Source organism: Geotrypetes seraphini, chromosome 4, assembly GCF_902459505.1.
Source record: "Geotrypetes seraphini chromosome 4, aGeoSer1.1, whole genome shotgun sequence".
NCBI lineage: Eukaryota > Metazoa > Chordata > Amphibia > Gymnophiona > Dermophiidae > Geotrypetes > Geotrypetes seraphini.
In genome coordinates this window covers 145,114,903-145,131,549 of record NC_047087.1, presented here as the reverse complement: position 1 = coordinate 145,131,549, position 16,647 = coordinate 145,114,903, and the positions used below count along the sequence as shown (strand labels likewise).

General features: G+C 38.3%; 1 protein-coding gene across 5 annotated transcripts in view; it reads left to right on the top strand.

Annotated features, from left to right (window-relative positions):
• The window catches only part of SLC12A3 (solute carrier family 12 member 3), a 757,364-nt gene that overhangs the window by 89,588 nt on the left and 651,129 nt on the right, over nucleotides 1-16,647 (top strand). The window contains exon 2 of one of the 5 annotated variants that reach the window (XM_033941369.1): nucleotides 8,572-8,639. The exons of the other annotated variants lie outside the window; for them this stretch is intronic. Coding sequence (XP_033797260.1) covers nucleotides 8,622-8,639 — 18 coding nt within the window. The 5' untranslated portion in view covers nucleotides 8,572-8,621. The remainder of the gene's footprint in view (nucleotides 1-8,571; nucleotides 8,640-16,647) is intronic. 5 annotated transcript variants of the gene reach the window in all.

Sequence of the window (16,647 nt, the reverse complement as noted above, 5' to 3'; positions counted from 1 at the left end):
ATGGTTAAGTACCTGGAGACCATTATCCCAAAACTTCTGGATTACCAATTTGCTAAACCATTAGAAATAGACAGAGCGCACAGGGTCCCCTCCCACATGCTTACAAATTCTCGGTATCCACGGTCGATTGTGCTTCGCCTCCTTCGATTCAGCCAAATACCAGAAATAATGGCCAGGGCGAAAGCAAAGTCTCCCTTAAAGCTGGATGGATATAATATCCTTTTTGTTCCCGATTTGAGCAAACGAAAAGCTCAACTTCGAAAACAGCTACCGACCTAAGCTGAAGGAGCTTAATGCTGAGTATGGGATGATGTATTCTGCGAGAATGTGAGCAACCCTCCATAATAACACCAAGGATTTTACGGATCCGGCGGCGCTGGCAGATTTTATAGAAGAGAGGAGGCCATCCACGATCGATGAAGTGTGACTAATGTTTATATGGGTCTGATTTTGCTCACTACTTTCTTTTATGTCCTTTTGCCCACTTCTGAACTGTTATATTGCAGCGAACTGCACTACCTATGTTTTGGATAGCATATTTTGCTATTTACTGTTGAGTGTGCAACTAGTGTGGCTCACTAGTTATACTGATTATATTTCTTACTTATGTGGGGAATTTTCAGCCTGTTAGTGATTGCCCCTGGTCGGCTGATCAAAGTTTTCACCTTCATGGGCCACAGTCGCTAGAGCATCTTTAGCATTTCAGCGAGATTGGGCCATGTGGCGACTGGCGCGAATTCTTCGCGCCCTTCACAACCTGCACAAGCTGCGGCGGAATCTGCTATCCACTGGCTGACTTGACTTTAACACTCTGGAAATGTAAAGAGTATAACTTATACTAATGTAATGACTTCACCTTCATATCTCTATTTTGTTCTTACATAATGCACTATATATCGTTTTGCCTTACTAGTTAATCGATCTTCTTTATTACTTTATTGGTACTTTTCTTGTCTTGCTAGTTGGTATACATGCTTATCATGGACTGATGTCTTTAGCTTATTTTGTCCATTTCATGCTTCAAAAGTATATCTTATGTAGTTTGCTTTCTTATTTTCTTACTCTTTCCCTTTCTCATATCATTTCTTATAATACATTGCTAAAGGTTATTTCTGCCTTAAGTGGTCTGGTGTCATTGGCTTCTTCTATAGATCTTATCATCCACTGCTATATTTCAGGTTGTCTAGCTTGTATATGTAATTATTGGGTTTTTTTTTTCCCGCTATCCTATATACTACCAAGCTGGATAATATTGCCATTTAAAATAGACTGATGTCTTTGGTTTATTCTGTCTATTTTATAAACTAACAGTATAACTATTGGTGCATTGCTTTCTAATCTACTTGCTGCTATCTATACCGTATTATTCTTTCTCTGTCATGTTAGATGATTTCTTTGCTTAAGATAGATTGAGGTTTTCAATGTATTGTGGCTATTTTCTACCCAAATGGTGTGTCTAATGTTACTTTGCTCTCTTATTCACTTGTTTTCTTTTTCTATTTGTATATTCTTCTCTACAATATCTTGCTAGATAATATGATTGCTTAAAATAGATTGATGTCTTTGGCTTATTCAGTCTAGTTGGGGCGATCTATCTTCTTTATTTAGTGACTCTTTTCTCTTAGTCTGCTATTTCATACAACACTATGCTAGTTGATATTTTTGATCACAGTGGACTGATGTTTTTAGTTTATTCTGTCCACCTTGTGCACTAACAGTACTTCTAAGATCGTCTTCCTATTTTATTTAATTGCTTCCTCTCATAGCTTACGTTTCACAACAATGTTGGATGATAATATTGCTCATAATGGACTGATGTATTTAGTTTATTCTGTCTATTTTATGACTCCACGGTATATCTAAGACTGACTTATGTTCTTATTTGATAACTTTTCCCTTTCACTTATTATTTCATACAAAACTATACTGGATGGTATTACTGCTCAAATTGGATTGTTGTCTTTAGCTTATACTGTCTCTTTTGAGCGACTCCAGTACACCTAGTGCTCTTTTGATTTCCTACTTAATTGTTTCTTCTTTCATATTAATATGTCATTCAATACAATGCTAGATGTTACTTCAGCTTGAAATAGATTGATGTCTTTAGCTTATTCTATCTATTTTATACTCTAACAGTACATCTACTGCTGTTTTAATCATGTGTTTAATTGCTTTTTCCTTTATTCTACCAATCACTACACTTACAGGACTGATAATGTAGTTGGATGTCTTCAGTTTATTCTGTCTATTTTATAGGCTACCAGTTTACTCTCCAATACACTGCTTTGCTGAATATGTTGCTGCTCCAAATGGATTGATGTCTTTAGCTTATTCAGTCTCTTTTGAGCAGCAACAGTACACCTAGTGCTATCTTGCTTTCCAATTTAATTGTTTCTTCCTCTTTCATATTAATATGTCATACAATACAATGCTAGATGATACTTCAGCTTGAAATGGATTGATATCTTTAACTTATTCTATCTATTTTATGCTCCAACGGTACATCTACTGTTGTCTTAATCATGAATTTATTTGCTTTTCACTTTATTCCATTAATCATTACACTGACAGGACTGATAATGTAGATAGATGTCTTCAGTTTATTCTATCTATTTTATAGTCCAACAGTATACTTCAGGCTGACTTGCTACCTTATCTAATAACTTTTTCCTGGATTCTATTATGATGGTTGATAGTTCTGCTTATGATAATCTGATGGATTTGGATTATCACAACTACCTTGTTCACTAATTATGCCTGCCTTGTACACTAACAGTATGCTTAATTTGTTTTGTTAACTTAGTTCATTGTTTTTGTCCTTAACTTGATGCCACCACACTACCACACTTTCATTGTCACATACACTTCTTGCTTGCACCATCTGGCTAAACATCTTTGTTTATACAGCCTTCTTAATTATCTGATATGTCTGTATTTAGAGACCTGTATTCACAGGATAGATCAGTGGTAAGTTCAAAATGAGTTGATGTCTGTTAATTCTTCACTTTGTAACGAGACATTGAAGCACACATGGTATACACCTAAGACTTTTTATTTTTTTTTTGTCACACTTGTAAACATTGAAAAATTAGATTTCGGTATTAAGCTGCATATATATGATTTCAGTCTCAATTGGATGTTGGTTTACTTAATATAGTACTTATTACATCACCATGTGAATTCTCTTTATAGTTCTACATATGTTTTCTGAAACTATCTTTACATATTTTGGGTGATTATAATTTTCATCGAATCGTAATGTACAGCTGTGAAGTAGTTATGCTGCTTCTTGCTTGCTCGCTTACCAAAAAGAGTTTTTCCCATATCTCCGTCCATTTAGTTCCGGAGATGGAGATATGGTATATTGGTACAGACGTGTATTTGTATAGCGTTGTAAATTCTTTGTGCACTGTTACTAGATGGCTTTGCGAGGGCTTCAGCAGATAAATATCATATCTTACTAATTCCATGTCATTGAAATTACTATCTTTAAATGTGAAAGGCTTTAATAACTCAATCAAAAGGAAAAAAATCCTCACGTATGTCTCCCGTAAATCTCCTGATATAATTATATTTCAGGAAACACATTTAACGACAACCAATTGGACCTGTGATGTATTTTACTCACCAGTTGCTAAAAAGAAAAATGGAACTGCTATGTTAGTCAGAAATAGTCTTGGGTTAAAAATTCTTGAGCATAAAAATGATACCGAGGGTCGATGGAATATGATACTTGTTCAATTGACGGATATTACTATTGCTATATATATGCGCCTATGTAGAATACCCAGTCTTTTTTGACACCCTTACATCAACGGCGCTTGCCACGAATTCTCAGGCATTAATCATAGCGGGGGATTTTAACTTAGCGGTTGAACCTTCCCTTGATCGAAAATCCACTGTATCATACAAGATAACGAGGGCTTGGCATAGCTTACATAATATGATTTCCCAATTAGATCTGATTGATACCTGGAGATTTCTACATCGCACAGACTCTCAATTCTCCTTTTATTTCCCACCTCATAATTCGTACTCTCGCCCAGATTACTTTTTTCTAAGTAAGAGACTATCAAGTAATATATTGTCTGCAATGATAAATGAGATTTCAATCTCTGATCATGCAGCTATAGAATTACATTTGGATAACATAACAATGAGATTTATCCCACATTCCTGGAGATTTAACAATACACTCTTAAATGACTCCCAATTTGTTCTTTGCATAGGCGCTGCATTGAAAGAGTGCTTTGACTTGAATTCCCCTGGAGCCACTAGCCAGGTTACATTGTGGGACGCTTGTAAAGCTTATATTAGGGGTTGCATAATTGCTTATCAGGCTGACAGGAACATAACTAACAAAAAAATTATTCTAGAACTAGATGAAAACATAAAAAAACTAGAGATTTCGCATCAACTTAATCCTGATAACATGCACATTCTGACTGAGTTGCATGAACGGAGACTGAAATACAATTTACACTTATGTACCCAAGCGGAAAATACACTATTCATGCAATCCGCATCATATCATAGTACTAATAATAGGAGTGGACATCTCTTGGCACAATACTTAAAAATTTGTGAGGAAAAATCACATATCTATGCCATCTTAGATGAAGATGGTAATAAACATACTGAACCATTGGAAATTATTCAACATTTTAAATTGTTCTATGAATCTTTATATACTACAGGCTTAATGAATAGTGATTCTGCCAAATTTTTAAGGCTCTCTGCAAAAAGACCACAGTTAACCTTGGAAGATAACACTCTATTGGTAGATATTGATACTGATATTGTCCCTTCGCTAAAAACGATGGCCAAAAAGAAATCTCCAGGCCCTGATGGGTACACGGTCGAATTTTGCAACACTTTTCAGGACATATTAGCCAGTGTTCCCGCTAAGCTGCGCTGGCGTGCGCTGGCGCACAAAATATTAGGTCGCAGCGCACAAGTTTCTCGTCACAGCGCAGGACCGGCAAGATTGACTCATTTGAACTTCTGCAAGATCAGCATCGGAAGCGTGTGCTGGGCCGGAGAGATCTTGGGGAGCCTCCGACAGTGGCTTTCTCCCCTCTCTGCAGCTCTCCTTTACTTCCCAGCGCAGCGATTCACGAAGGCAGCCTCGGGGCTTTTGCTGAGTCGCGGCTGCCTCTGATGATGCAACTTCCTCTTTCCTCAGAGGCGGCGCGACACAACAAAGGACCCGAGGCTGCCTTCGTGAATCGCTGCGCTGGGAAGTAAGAAGAGCTGCTGGGAGGGGAGAAAACCACTATCAGTCTGGGAAGCTGCTGGGCAGGGGAAAAAAGGGACAGCTGCTACTGGAAAGGGAGAAGGAGAGATGATTCTGGGAGGGGAGGAGGGAAAGGAATCTGGGAAGCTGCTGGGCCAGGAAAAAAAAGGGACAGCTGCTACTGGAGAGGGAGACGGAGAGATGCTGCTGGGAGGGGAGGAAGGGAAGAGAGTTACTGCTGGACAGGAGGCTGGGAGAAAGAAAGAAAGGGGGCAGGCAGGGAAACAGAAGGAAAGAAGAGAAACAGAAAAAAAGAAAGAAAGGTCAGGGAGAGAGGAAGAAAAAGTTGGGGGAGGGAATGAGGTGTGGAGGAGAGAAAGCATACAGGCTGATAGAAGGGAAGAAAGATTGGATGCACAGTCAGAAGAAGAAAGTGCAACCAGAAATCACCAGACAAGGTAGGAAAAATGATTTTATTTTAAATTTAGCAAAGTGGAGGCAGTATTACCACAGTTTTCAAAGGAATTTGCCCAAATAACTTAATAGTTAACTGGGTAAATTCCCAGAGATGAAAACTTCCCTTCACTTACTATGCACAGTTCTGAATTTATATCTGCTGTCTATATTTTACAATATGGTCCCCTTTTACTAAACCGCAATAGTGGTTTTTAGCGCAGGGAGCCTATGAGCGTCAAGAGCAGTGCTGGGCATTCAGCGCAGCTCCCTGCGCTAAAAACTGCTATTGTGGTTTAATAAAAAGGATGGAGGGTATATTTGTCTATTTTTGTATGCTATAAAAACCAAATACAGAGAGAGACTGAGAGCTGTTGACGAAGAGCTACGTGTGTGTCTTTCTTCCATTCCAGCCAGAATATCAGCTTTGTGTTCAGCCAAACAGGCCCAGGTTTCGCACTGAATAAAGTATTTTATAATTTTTATAATTTTTATTTCATAATAAAGTAATTATAAAATACTTTCTTTGTGTTTATTTGATTCCTATTCAAGAGAATTACTTTATATATAGTCAATATAGGCAGAGAGTTAAATTTTTTAACATTTTCTAATGGTGGTGTGCCTCGTGATTTTTTTCATGAAACAAGTGTGCCTTTGCCCAAAAAAGGTTGAAAAACACTGGTCTAGAAATTGAAAGCATCAAACGTATTGTCTTCTGGACTGTTTTTAATTTACAGTTTACACATATGGATGTAACAGACATATAACTACATTTGTTGTAAAACATTTATTAAGATATCATTTCATCCCTACAATTTCTGTGTTCTTAAAAATATTATTTAACGTTATTTAATTTAGCGTGTAGGCCTAAAATTCCTTTGAATACCTCGTCCTCATGTATCAGCAACTTTGACAACATATTTATTTGGCTCATAACTTGCTGGCGCCCGATATTTTTAGCTCACAGTGAAAAAAGTTTGCTCACAACACCCGCCCGCTTAGAGGGAACACTGATTAGCACCCCAATTACTTAAGTTATTCAATTACTTTAACTTAACCGGCGAAGGTATGGGAACATTTACTGAAGCGTCTATAATTGTACTACCTAAATCAGGCAAGGATAAGATGAAAATCCAGAATTATAGACCCTTGTCTCTTATTAATGTGGACGCTAAAATCTTCGCAAAAATCTTCGCAAATAGAATTCAAACAGTGCTCCCCAAATTAATAGGAGAGGAACAAAATGGATTTATGGCTGGGAGATTAGCGAGTGATAACACTAGACTATTTACATCCATTATCCAAATTGCTCAATACTCGTCGCATCCATATCTAGCTCTGGTACTTGATGCTGAAAAAGCATTTGACAGAGTCGAATGGCAATTCATGTTCCAAGCAATGAGCTAGTTTGGTTTCTCACAGAGGTTTATTTCCATGGTTAAGATTTTATACGCTAAACCCTCCACCTCAATTAAAATTAATGGTATAACATCTGAAATTTTTCATCCCACCAGAGGAACGAGGAAGGGATGCCCGTTATCTCCTCTGTTATTTAATTTGGCACTTGAACCTCTACTTCTCTTTATCAGACAAACCACTGATATTGCTGGTATTAAATGCGAATCTATGGAACTGAAATTATCTGCGTATGCGGACGACGTTTTAATTTATACTGATCCATTGTCTTTGCCCCGACTACTTGACCTAATCAACTTCTACTCCCAATATTCTGGTTATAAGCTTAACACTTCCAAAACTGAAGTGATGTCTCTTAATCATCACGTCCTTAAACATGATATTTCGGCTTACAACTTTCAGTGGGCGCAGGGAAAATTGAAATACTTAGGGGTTCATTTTGGTCCAACAATAGAAGATACAATAAAATTTGCAGTAGAGGACATCCTACATATGATTTCCACACTCACTACTAGATGGAACCCATTAAATCTATCTTGGTGGGGCAGAATGGAGTCTATCAAAATGGTGATTGCTCCCAAGATTTTATACCCCCTTGGAATGTTGCCTATTTTGCTACTGGCTTCATTCTATAAGAAAGTTGATCAACTCTTGACCAAATTTCTCTGGAATAATAAGGTCCCTAGAATAGCGTTACATAGACTGAAATTACCTAGGTGTGAGGGTGGTACCAATTTTCCGAATTTTCTAGATTATCACTATGCCTTTATACTCTGGCAATGTTCCAACTGCATACTAACTGTAAAACTTCAGGAAACACATGGCTTAATGTGGATGCAGAATTATATAGTTGGATAACTCTTGATTTATTACCATTCGTGTCCTCCTCTGGATTTTTATCTCAAAAAGATTACATATTGGAGGCTTCTATAGTTGCAGTTCGAGAAACTAATAAACTCCTTGCTAATAAATGGCCTAACTCATTACATGTACCGATATGGTGTAATCCAAATATAACAATTCAACACAATCCAGTTAATTGGAAAAAATGGAAGTCCTTGGGTATTTGGAAATTAGGTCAATTGTACGATGGCAGCAATTGGATACCATATGATATACTCAGCTCTAAATATAAGTTGCCACCTTCAGCCTTTTTTCAATGGCTTTTTTCAATGGCTTCAGCTTAAGCATGCATTTCGAGACTTTTTAAATGATAAGATTGCTATGTGGGAGGAACCTGACCTTTTGAACTTCTGCACGATGTTTGCTTTTAAGAAAAAGGCCTCGAATTGGTATAAGTTAATCCAGTCTTCTAAATTACCTCCTTTACATAATACACTAAACAAATGGCAGGAAGACTTAAGTATCACCATAGAGGAAGCGGACTGGAAACAGATGTAGCCCATGATATATAAAATTACTAGTTCGGCAGCACTTTATCAATCTTTTTTCTTTTTAATATATAGGACTTATTGGACGCCCAGCAAAATGTCAAAATTACAGAAAGATAAACACGATGGGCTTTGCTGGTCATGTAAGTTATCAATAGGTACATTGAAACACATGATTTTCGAATGTCCTCTACTAAGCAAATACTGGCAGCAGGTTTGGACACAAATCTGCACAATTTTAGATATAACTGATCAAATATCTTATACGTACTTACTTATTAGTCTGACCGCTTCGCATCTGCCCATATCTAAGGATAAAATATCATTACTACAATTTTTGCTGCTGGTAGCGATACGAATTATATTTACTAATTGGAAAGATTTTACTAATATATCTCATAATGAATGGTGGAATACGATATGCCTATATGCCAAATATGAAAGAATTACAGCCGAATGACAGGGATTCCTCCCTAGATTTGAAAAAATGTGGATGCCTCTAATTGCATTTTTAGATCCCACTTAATTTGATATGGACTGCTGTGGCCTTTGCTATGATGACTTTGCCTCTACTTCTATTGATCTGCTTCTATTGATTTACTCTGCTGTATTATTATATATATCACGATCAATCTGTTAACGCTAACATAACCTGCTGTTACTTACATTTGTACTTTACACGTCTGACCTGTTCTACTTTTTCTATGGTTTCTGTTTTAGTAGGGTGTTTCCTACTATACTTCTGTGGTAACGATTGACAAAATGCATTATTATTGTTCTTGCTAGCTTAGTATATTAGTTGTCGTTGCCATTTATTGTATACTTTAAAATGTCAATAAAAATTGTTGAACTAAAAAAGAATGTGCAATACCAGCCAAAAAAATCAAAAGGAAATTTTGTTAGATATTACAATAAGGGGTATTTAAAGCTTGGTTTCATATTAGCACCTGGCAGTGAACTATCGCCACGGTCTTTGTGTGTAGTGTGTTCCGAAATTCTGTCAAATGATGCACTGAAACCTTCCAAACTTGCTCATCATTTGCATTTGAAGCATAGAGATTTTATTTATAAGCCACTGGACTTTTTTGAAAGATTAAGTGATCAAATGACAAAGCAGAAAAGTGTAATGAAAATGATGACAACTACTGACAAATTACTGTTTCAAGCATCTTATTTAGTTGCTCTCCGAAAACAAAAAAGTCATTTACAATTGGTGAGGACTTAATAAAACCCTGCCTCTTAGATGTCGTACAAGAGATTTTGGGACCTTAAGCCACTAAAAAGCTACAGGCTATACCTATGTTGGACACCACAATTCAGAGGAGAATTGTTGATATGGCCACGGATATCGAAATGCAAATTGTAGAGGGGAGAAAGAAATTGAGATATTTCTCAATTCAACTTAATGAATCTACTGACGTGAGTAGCCATGCTATCCTACTGTGCTTCGTGAGGTATAGTGGAGAGGAAGACTTTCAGGAAGAACTTCTTTGTTGCCTTGACTTACCAGGACGGACCACTAGTTAAGAGATATTTAATGCTCTTGATAAATATGTTCAAGCACAAGGCTTAGACTGGAGGAAATGCATCGGAGTATGTACGGATGGTGCTGCGAGTATGATTAGACTTCGCTCAGGAGTAGTTGCGAAAATAAAGGAAATCGTGCACCCAGAAATCTTGTCAACTCACTGCATAATCCACTGGGAACATCTAGCTGAAAAGAAGCTTTCTGCTGAACTGAACACTGTGATGAATGACGTAGTAAAGATCGTTAATGAAATTAGTAGTCAACCTATGAATTCCAGGCTGTTCACAATATTGTGTGAGAGTATGGACTCATACCACCAACATCTCCTTCTCCATGCAGAAGTGAGGTGGTTATCGCGAGGAAGGGTTCTTGCATGCCTTTTCGAATTAAGAGAGGAGGTAAAGCAGTTTCTACAAGAACGAAAATCTAATTTAGAGAACCTTTGTTTAATGAGGAATGGATGGCTAAGCTTGCATATATGGCAGGCATCTTTAACTTTCTTAATGAACTTAATATTTCCCTTCAGGGTTCATGTATAAATATTTTTACATTGAGAAATAAAATGGATGCATTCAAAAAGAAGCTGGCTCTTTGGGACAGTCAAGTACATGAGAAAGATGTAGAAATGTTTCTGCTTTTGCCAGAATTTTTGATTGCAGCTGATGTCAACCAGAAAGTCATATTCAAAATAATAAGTGAACATTTGAGGGCGTTAGGCACAATTTCCCCTTGCAGAAGCCATGTTTTCAACTAACGAACTTACTGCACTTCTTCAAAAGAATTAACAAACGAATGGACAAAGGGGACCCCATAGACATCGTATATTTAGATTTCCAGAAAGCCTTTGACAAGGTATCCCATGAACGCCTACTTCTGAAACTGAAGAACCATGGAGTGGAAGAAGACGTACATAGATTGATCAGAAATTGGTTGGCGGGGAGGAAGCAGAGGGTAGGAGTGGACTGCTGGGCACGATAGACCTCTGGTCTGACCCAGCAGAGGCACTTCTTATGTTCTTATTTCCCTGAAAATGAGGATTCTCGTAAGGGTAACCTTTGGATTAATAATCCCTTCTTAGATTTAGAAGATATAAAGTCATGCGCACTTGATTCTCGTGATAAAGAAAAGATCATCAAATTATCTACTGATGTCATTCTGGTATCGAGACATAAAATGATGTCATTTTCTCGATTTTGGATCTCACTAGAAAAAGAATATCCAACATTGAGTGATAAAGCAATAAAATTGTTGATTGTTTTTCGACTTCCTATTTGTGCGAGAAGACTTTTTCAGCCATGTCAATAATAAAAACCAAACAGAGAAATCGAATAGATGTTAATGCAGCACTTTGTCTCTCAGAAACAAAACTGCAGCCACGTATATCTGATTTGTTAACACAGAAGCAACAGCAGAAATCACACTAAATAATATCAATTACTATAAATTTACATTGTTCTTTGTGGACACCATTAAAATCTCATATAAATTCATCCTTCTCTAAAAATTGTTGGTCTTGTAATAAGAACATAAGAACATAAGAAGTTGCCTCCGCTGAGGCAGACCAGAGGTCCATCTTGCCCAGCGGTCCACACCCGCGGAGGCCCATCAGGCTTAATTGCCTGAGCAGTGCCCCTGACTAATTTTGTAACTGCCTCTAATCCTCTTCTACTTCCATCTGGTACTCTTAAACATATTTTATTTGAATGCAAATATACGAGGGTTGTTCAAAAAGCATCAGACCTTTATTCATAAAAAATACTCATATTCAGATACAACAATTTTATACTAATCTCCTTCAAAGTAGTCCCCTTGGGCTGCCACACACTTCTTTCATTGGTTCTGCCACTGTCAGAAGCAGCGCTTGGATGCCTCTTTTGAGATTGCTCACAACTAGTCTGTCACATTCTGTATGATGTCGTCTCTGGACTGAAATCTGGTCCCTTTCAGGGGCCATATCTGAAGTGGTTGTACCACTCCTTTATCTGTATGATGCCCATTGCTTCGTCCCCGAAGGCCTGTTGAATCTTGCGGATCGTTTCCACTTGGGAATTGCCAAGCTTTACACAAAATTTAATGCAGTAGCGTTGTTCAACTATTTTGTCATTTTGTCAAAAACGAAAATCCAATGGCGCTCATATACACTTCCTCACTCATCAACGGTGTGCTGGAAACTGACAGCTTCTGTACGTGGGAAAAAATTCAGGCATACACATTAGGGTCACCTACATACGTGCACCAAACCACACCTCCATAGCTTTATTTGTTTATGCAAGAAAAATTAAGGTCTGATATTTTGTGAACAGCCCTCGTATCACTAATTTTTGGCAACAGATATGGACCACAATTTGTAATATCTTTCATTTACATAATCCTATAAGTTTTAAATGTTTAATCTTAAAGTCTTTGTGTTTGCAAGATTCACTTTCAAAAAATAATTTTGTTTGATACTTTAATAACTATAGGAGTTAGGGCTGTTTTATGCTCTTGGAAAGAATTATAGTTAATTACTTAAAGTGGTGGAATATTTTATGCTCCACATATAGATCAGAGTTTTATTTAGTAAAGAAAAAAAAGTTATCTTTATAGTATGTTTCAAAATGGTCTTCTCTTACAAAATACCTTCATATATTACAAAATTTATGTCACAACTTTTCTTAAAGATTATTTTATTTATTTTATTTGCTATGTGAGGAAAAGGGGAGAGGGGGTTATTATTTGTTTCTTAATGTGTTTTTTTTTTTTCTGTATGTATGTAAAATACTAATAAAATTTCCTTGACTTAAAATTTACATTGTTATTTTAATTAATAAATAAAAATATTATATACATTGAGGGGCATAATCGAAAGGGACGCCATTTCGCAAGTTGTCCAAAGTCAAAAAGTGCCTAAGTCCCATTTTCGAAAGAGACGTCCAACTTATTATGAAATCATCCAAATTAGACGTCCTGCAGATCTGATCTAAAACGTCTATCTTTTTAGTCCATTTTCGTCCAAATCAAAAACGTCTAGAACAAGCCCTGTTGGACGTGGGAGGGGCCTGCAAAGTGAGTGACAGAACACCCAGACAGGGCACCTAAATAGTGGGGTACCTTACAGAACACTGCTGTGAACTTCACAAACAGGGTTCCCCTCACTACAGCTCCCTTATAGGTGACGGTGAGCCCCCCAAACCACCTCCAGAATCCCCTAGACCCACTTATCAATCATCCCTATAGCCCTTATGGATGCAGGAGCCACTTATATGTCAGTACAAAAGGGTTTTGGGGGTGTATAGGGGAGTGCACATGTTTCAATATCAATACAGTGATTACAGGGGCTTATGGGCATGGGTCCATCTCTCTATGGGTCCCAAACCCACCCCCAAGATGATTTAAGCTGGCTCTGGTCTGGACGACTAGGCTTTCCTATGCTAGGCAGCCAGGTGATGATGGTCTGGAGGCTGAAATTTGAAGTTATGATTAAAATTTTTATTGGGGTGGGGGGGTGTTGGTGATCACTGGGGTAGTGTGTGGGGATCTGTGTTATGTGTATTCAGTGATTATCTGGTGAGTTTAGGTGGGTTTTAGTGACTTAGACTATGTTTTAGATGGTCTAAGTCAAAACATCCAAGTTTCCTATAGCCTTCGGTTATACATGCTGTACGACTAAGTCTAAGCCGGCCCACGTCCTGCCCAACTCCCGCCCTCGACATGCCTCCTGAAACGCCCCGTTTAGCTTTGGACGTTGAGCGGCACTATGAAGGCCTAAGTCGTTTAGAAATACATCCAAAACCCGGTTTGATTATAGGCACTTGGACGTTTTAGAAAAATGTTCGTCCAAGTGTCGACTTAGGCTGGTTTTTGGACGTTTTTCTCTTTCGATTATGAGCCCCATTGGTTTTTATTTCAGTCTTATTTCCTCTTTTACTAAGGTGCGCTAACAGCTAACCGATTAGCGTGCACTAATCAGTTAGCACACCTTAGTAAAAGAGAGTCTTAGTAGTTTGCCGGTCCATGAAAAAATTATTTTATTTCCGCCGGTCCATAGGTGTAAAAAGGTTGAAGAACACTGCACTACACCACCCCTGCTTCACTGCCACATATCTTAGACACTATACATGAATATGCTAATGTCTCTAATTCAACTAAATCAATAAAAATCTGAAATAATGCCTCTTAATCACCCCATGACCAAGCATGAAACAGAACATTTCAACTTCACATGGTCAGACACTACCTTGAAATATCTGGGTGTTTTGTTTTTTTTTGTTCCGACAATTGCAGAAACTTTGTTGCTGAATACATCCAAACTAACATCTCTGATTAAGGATCTCATTGGTCCCCTCTATGCCTCTCCTGGTGGGGACGTCTGAGCACGATACAGATGATGGTAGCACCAAAAATGAATTATTTTCTGAATATGATCCCAATATTATTTCCCAACACCTTCTACTCCACTATTGAAAAGCTACTCACTGCTTTTTTGTGGTGCTCTAAACCCCCTCGGATTGCATTAGACAAATTGAAGGCTAGCAAGGATTGTGGTGGAGTTAATTTTCCAGACTTCTGTAACTATCATTCTACCTACATCATGCAACAGACATCATATTGGATTACTCCTGCTTCGTCCAATTATATGCCGATGTGGTTCACATGGGAATCCAGTCATATTGCAAACCAGGCTCTTCAACTTCTACCATTTCAACACTTGAGCAAATCTGATAACCCCATTATTCACAGTGCAAAACAAACTGTGGCTACAGTTGAAAAATTCCTCAAACTTCCATGGTCGCATACTATGGCCGTGCCACTTTGAGACAATCATAATTTTCGAATACACAATGAACTTATTCGTTGGAAAGATTGGCAATCGTGTGGCATTTGGAAGGTACAAGATCTTAGAGATGATATATCATGGTTGTCCTTTGCTCAGCTCAGTCAGCAGTATCTTCTTTCCAGTACACAACACTACAAATGGATACAGTTAATTCATTGTTTAACTACTTATATGCGTAAGACGCAGCTGTCCACTGCATCTCCCAGGGTATTGGTCATGGTATCAAAACTTCACGGCATCGCTGGATGTGCTTCAAAGTGGTACAAATGATTACAAATGGAACAGTTCCATCATCCTACAGGTACAGAACATACATGGGAATTTGATTATCAGATTTTACCAAACTCCCTTTCGTGGACTCAAGCATGGCTCTCCTTAGTACGCACCTCTAGCTCATCTTCACTTCGACAATCTATGTACTTCGTTCTTCATAGAGCGATTTGGACACCGCACAAAGTAGCTCACTTTAAGTCTTCAGAATCTGGGCTTTGCTGGTCATGCGCTAAGGAAAAGGGCACCTTTCTTCACCAATTGTTTCAATGTACAATGATTTGTCCTTTTTGGCAAACAGTATGGAAGTTTATGCAAAAGCTCTTCAGTACCATTGAACCACTTACCCCTGCTATTATAATTCTTGGTAGTAACTGCCTAACACAACCTTTATTAGAGGGAGAATCAAAACTGTTTAATTTATTGCTTCAGCTAGTTATAAAATTAGTTTTACAACACTGGAAGAATACTTCTGATGTGTCTTTTATCATGTGGTGGAATACAATTTGCACTACAGCCAGGTTTGAGAAGGCAGCTGCCCTTAAGAATAGATCTCTTGTCTGTTTTATGCGCATCTGGAAACCTTTGTTGGACATCTCTTTACCTCCTTACTAATTAACTTAATATTTTCTTTACTTGGGTTGTTCTACTTTGTCATACTTTATTCTTTTTCAATTACTTATATTGTATGATGACATGCTATTTCCTTTTACTACTGTACTGTTGACATTGTTGTACTTGCACTTCCACATTCTTTTTTCTCTTTTGCTATTGTACTAAGTTGTTGTACATTGTTCTTCTTTTTGTACCTTTATTAAACTAACTAGTGTTTAAACCCATTACATTAACGGGTGCTAGAATATATGTCTGTCTGTCTTTCTTTCTGTCTGTGCTTCTCCCTGCCTCTGTCTCTTTCTTTTTTTATTTCTGTCTCTCTCCTTCCCACTGTCTATCTTTCTATCTCTCTCCTTCCCACTGTCTGTCTTTCTTTCTGTCTGTCTGTCTCTCTCCCTCCCACTGTCTGTCTTTCTTTCTGTCTCTCTCCCTCTGGCCCCCTGTTTGTCTGTCTTTCTTTCTTTCTGTCTCTCTCCCTGTCCACTGTCTTTCTATCTCTCCGTGGCCCCTTGCCTGCCTGCCTTTCTTTGTCTTTCTCTATGGCCCCCTTCTTTATCCTCCCCAAAGCAATCCAAGATTGCTCCCTGGCCCCCCAGCACACCCTTTCCCCCAAAGCAAAGTACGTTTGCTCCCTGGCCCCCTTTGTCTTTCCCCCTTTCCTGTGCAGTAGCAGCATTTCCCTCCCCCCTTCCCTGTGCAGCAGCATCATGCCTCCAACTCCACTTCTCTGTGCAGCAGCATTCCCTTCCCCTCTATTAAAGGTATAGGCACACTCCTTCTTGCCCCATTCAACCTGTTCAGCCTCAGCACGCTCGTTCGGGGCCGGTTTTGTACATCGGGCGCCATGGGAGGTGCTCGGGGCTATTGGAGGTGGAGCAGCATGCAGGGCTACTTTCGGGATCGGCCTTTTTGCAGCGTCGGA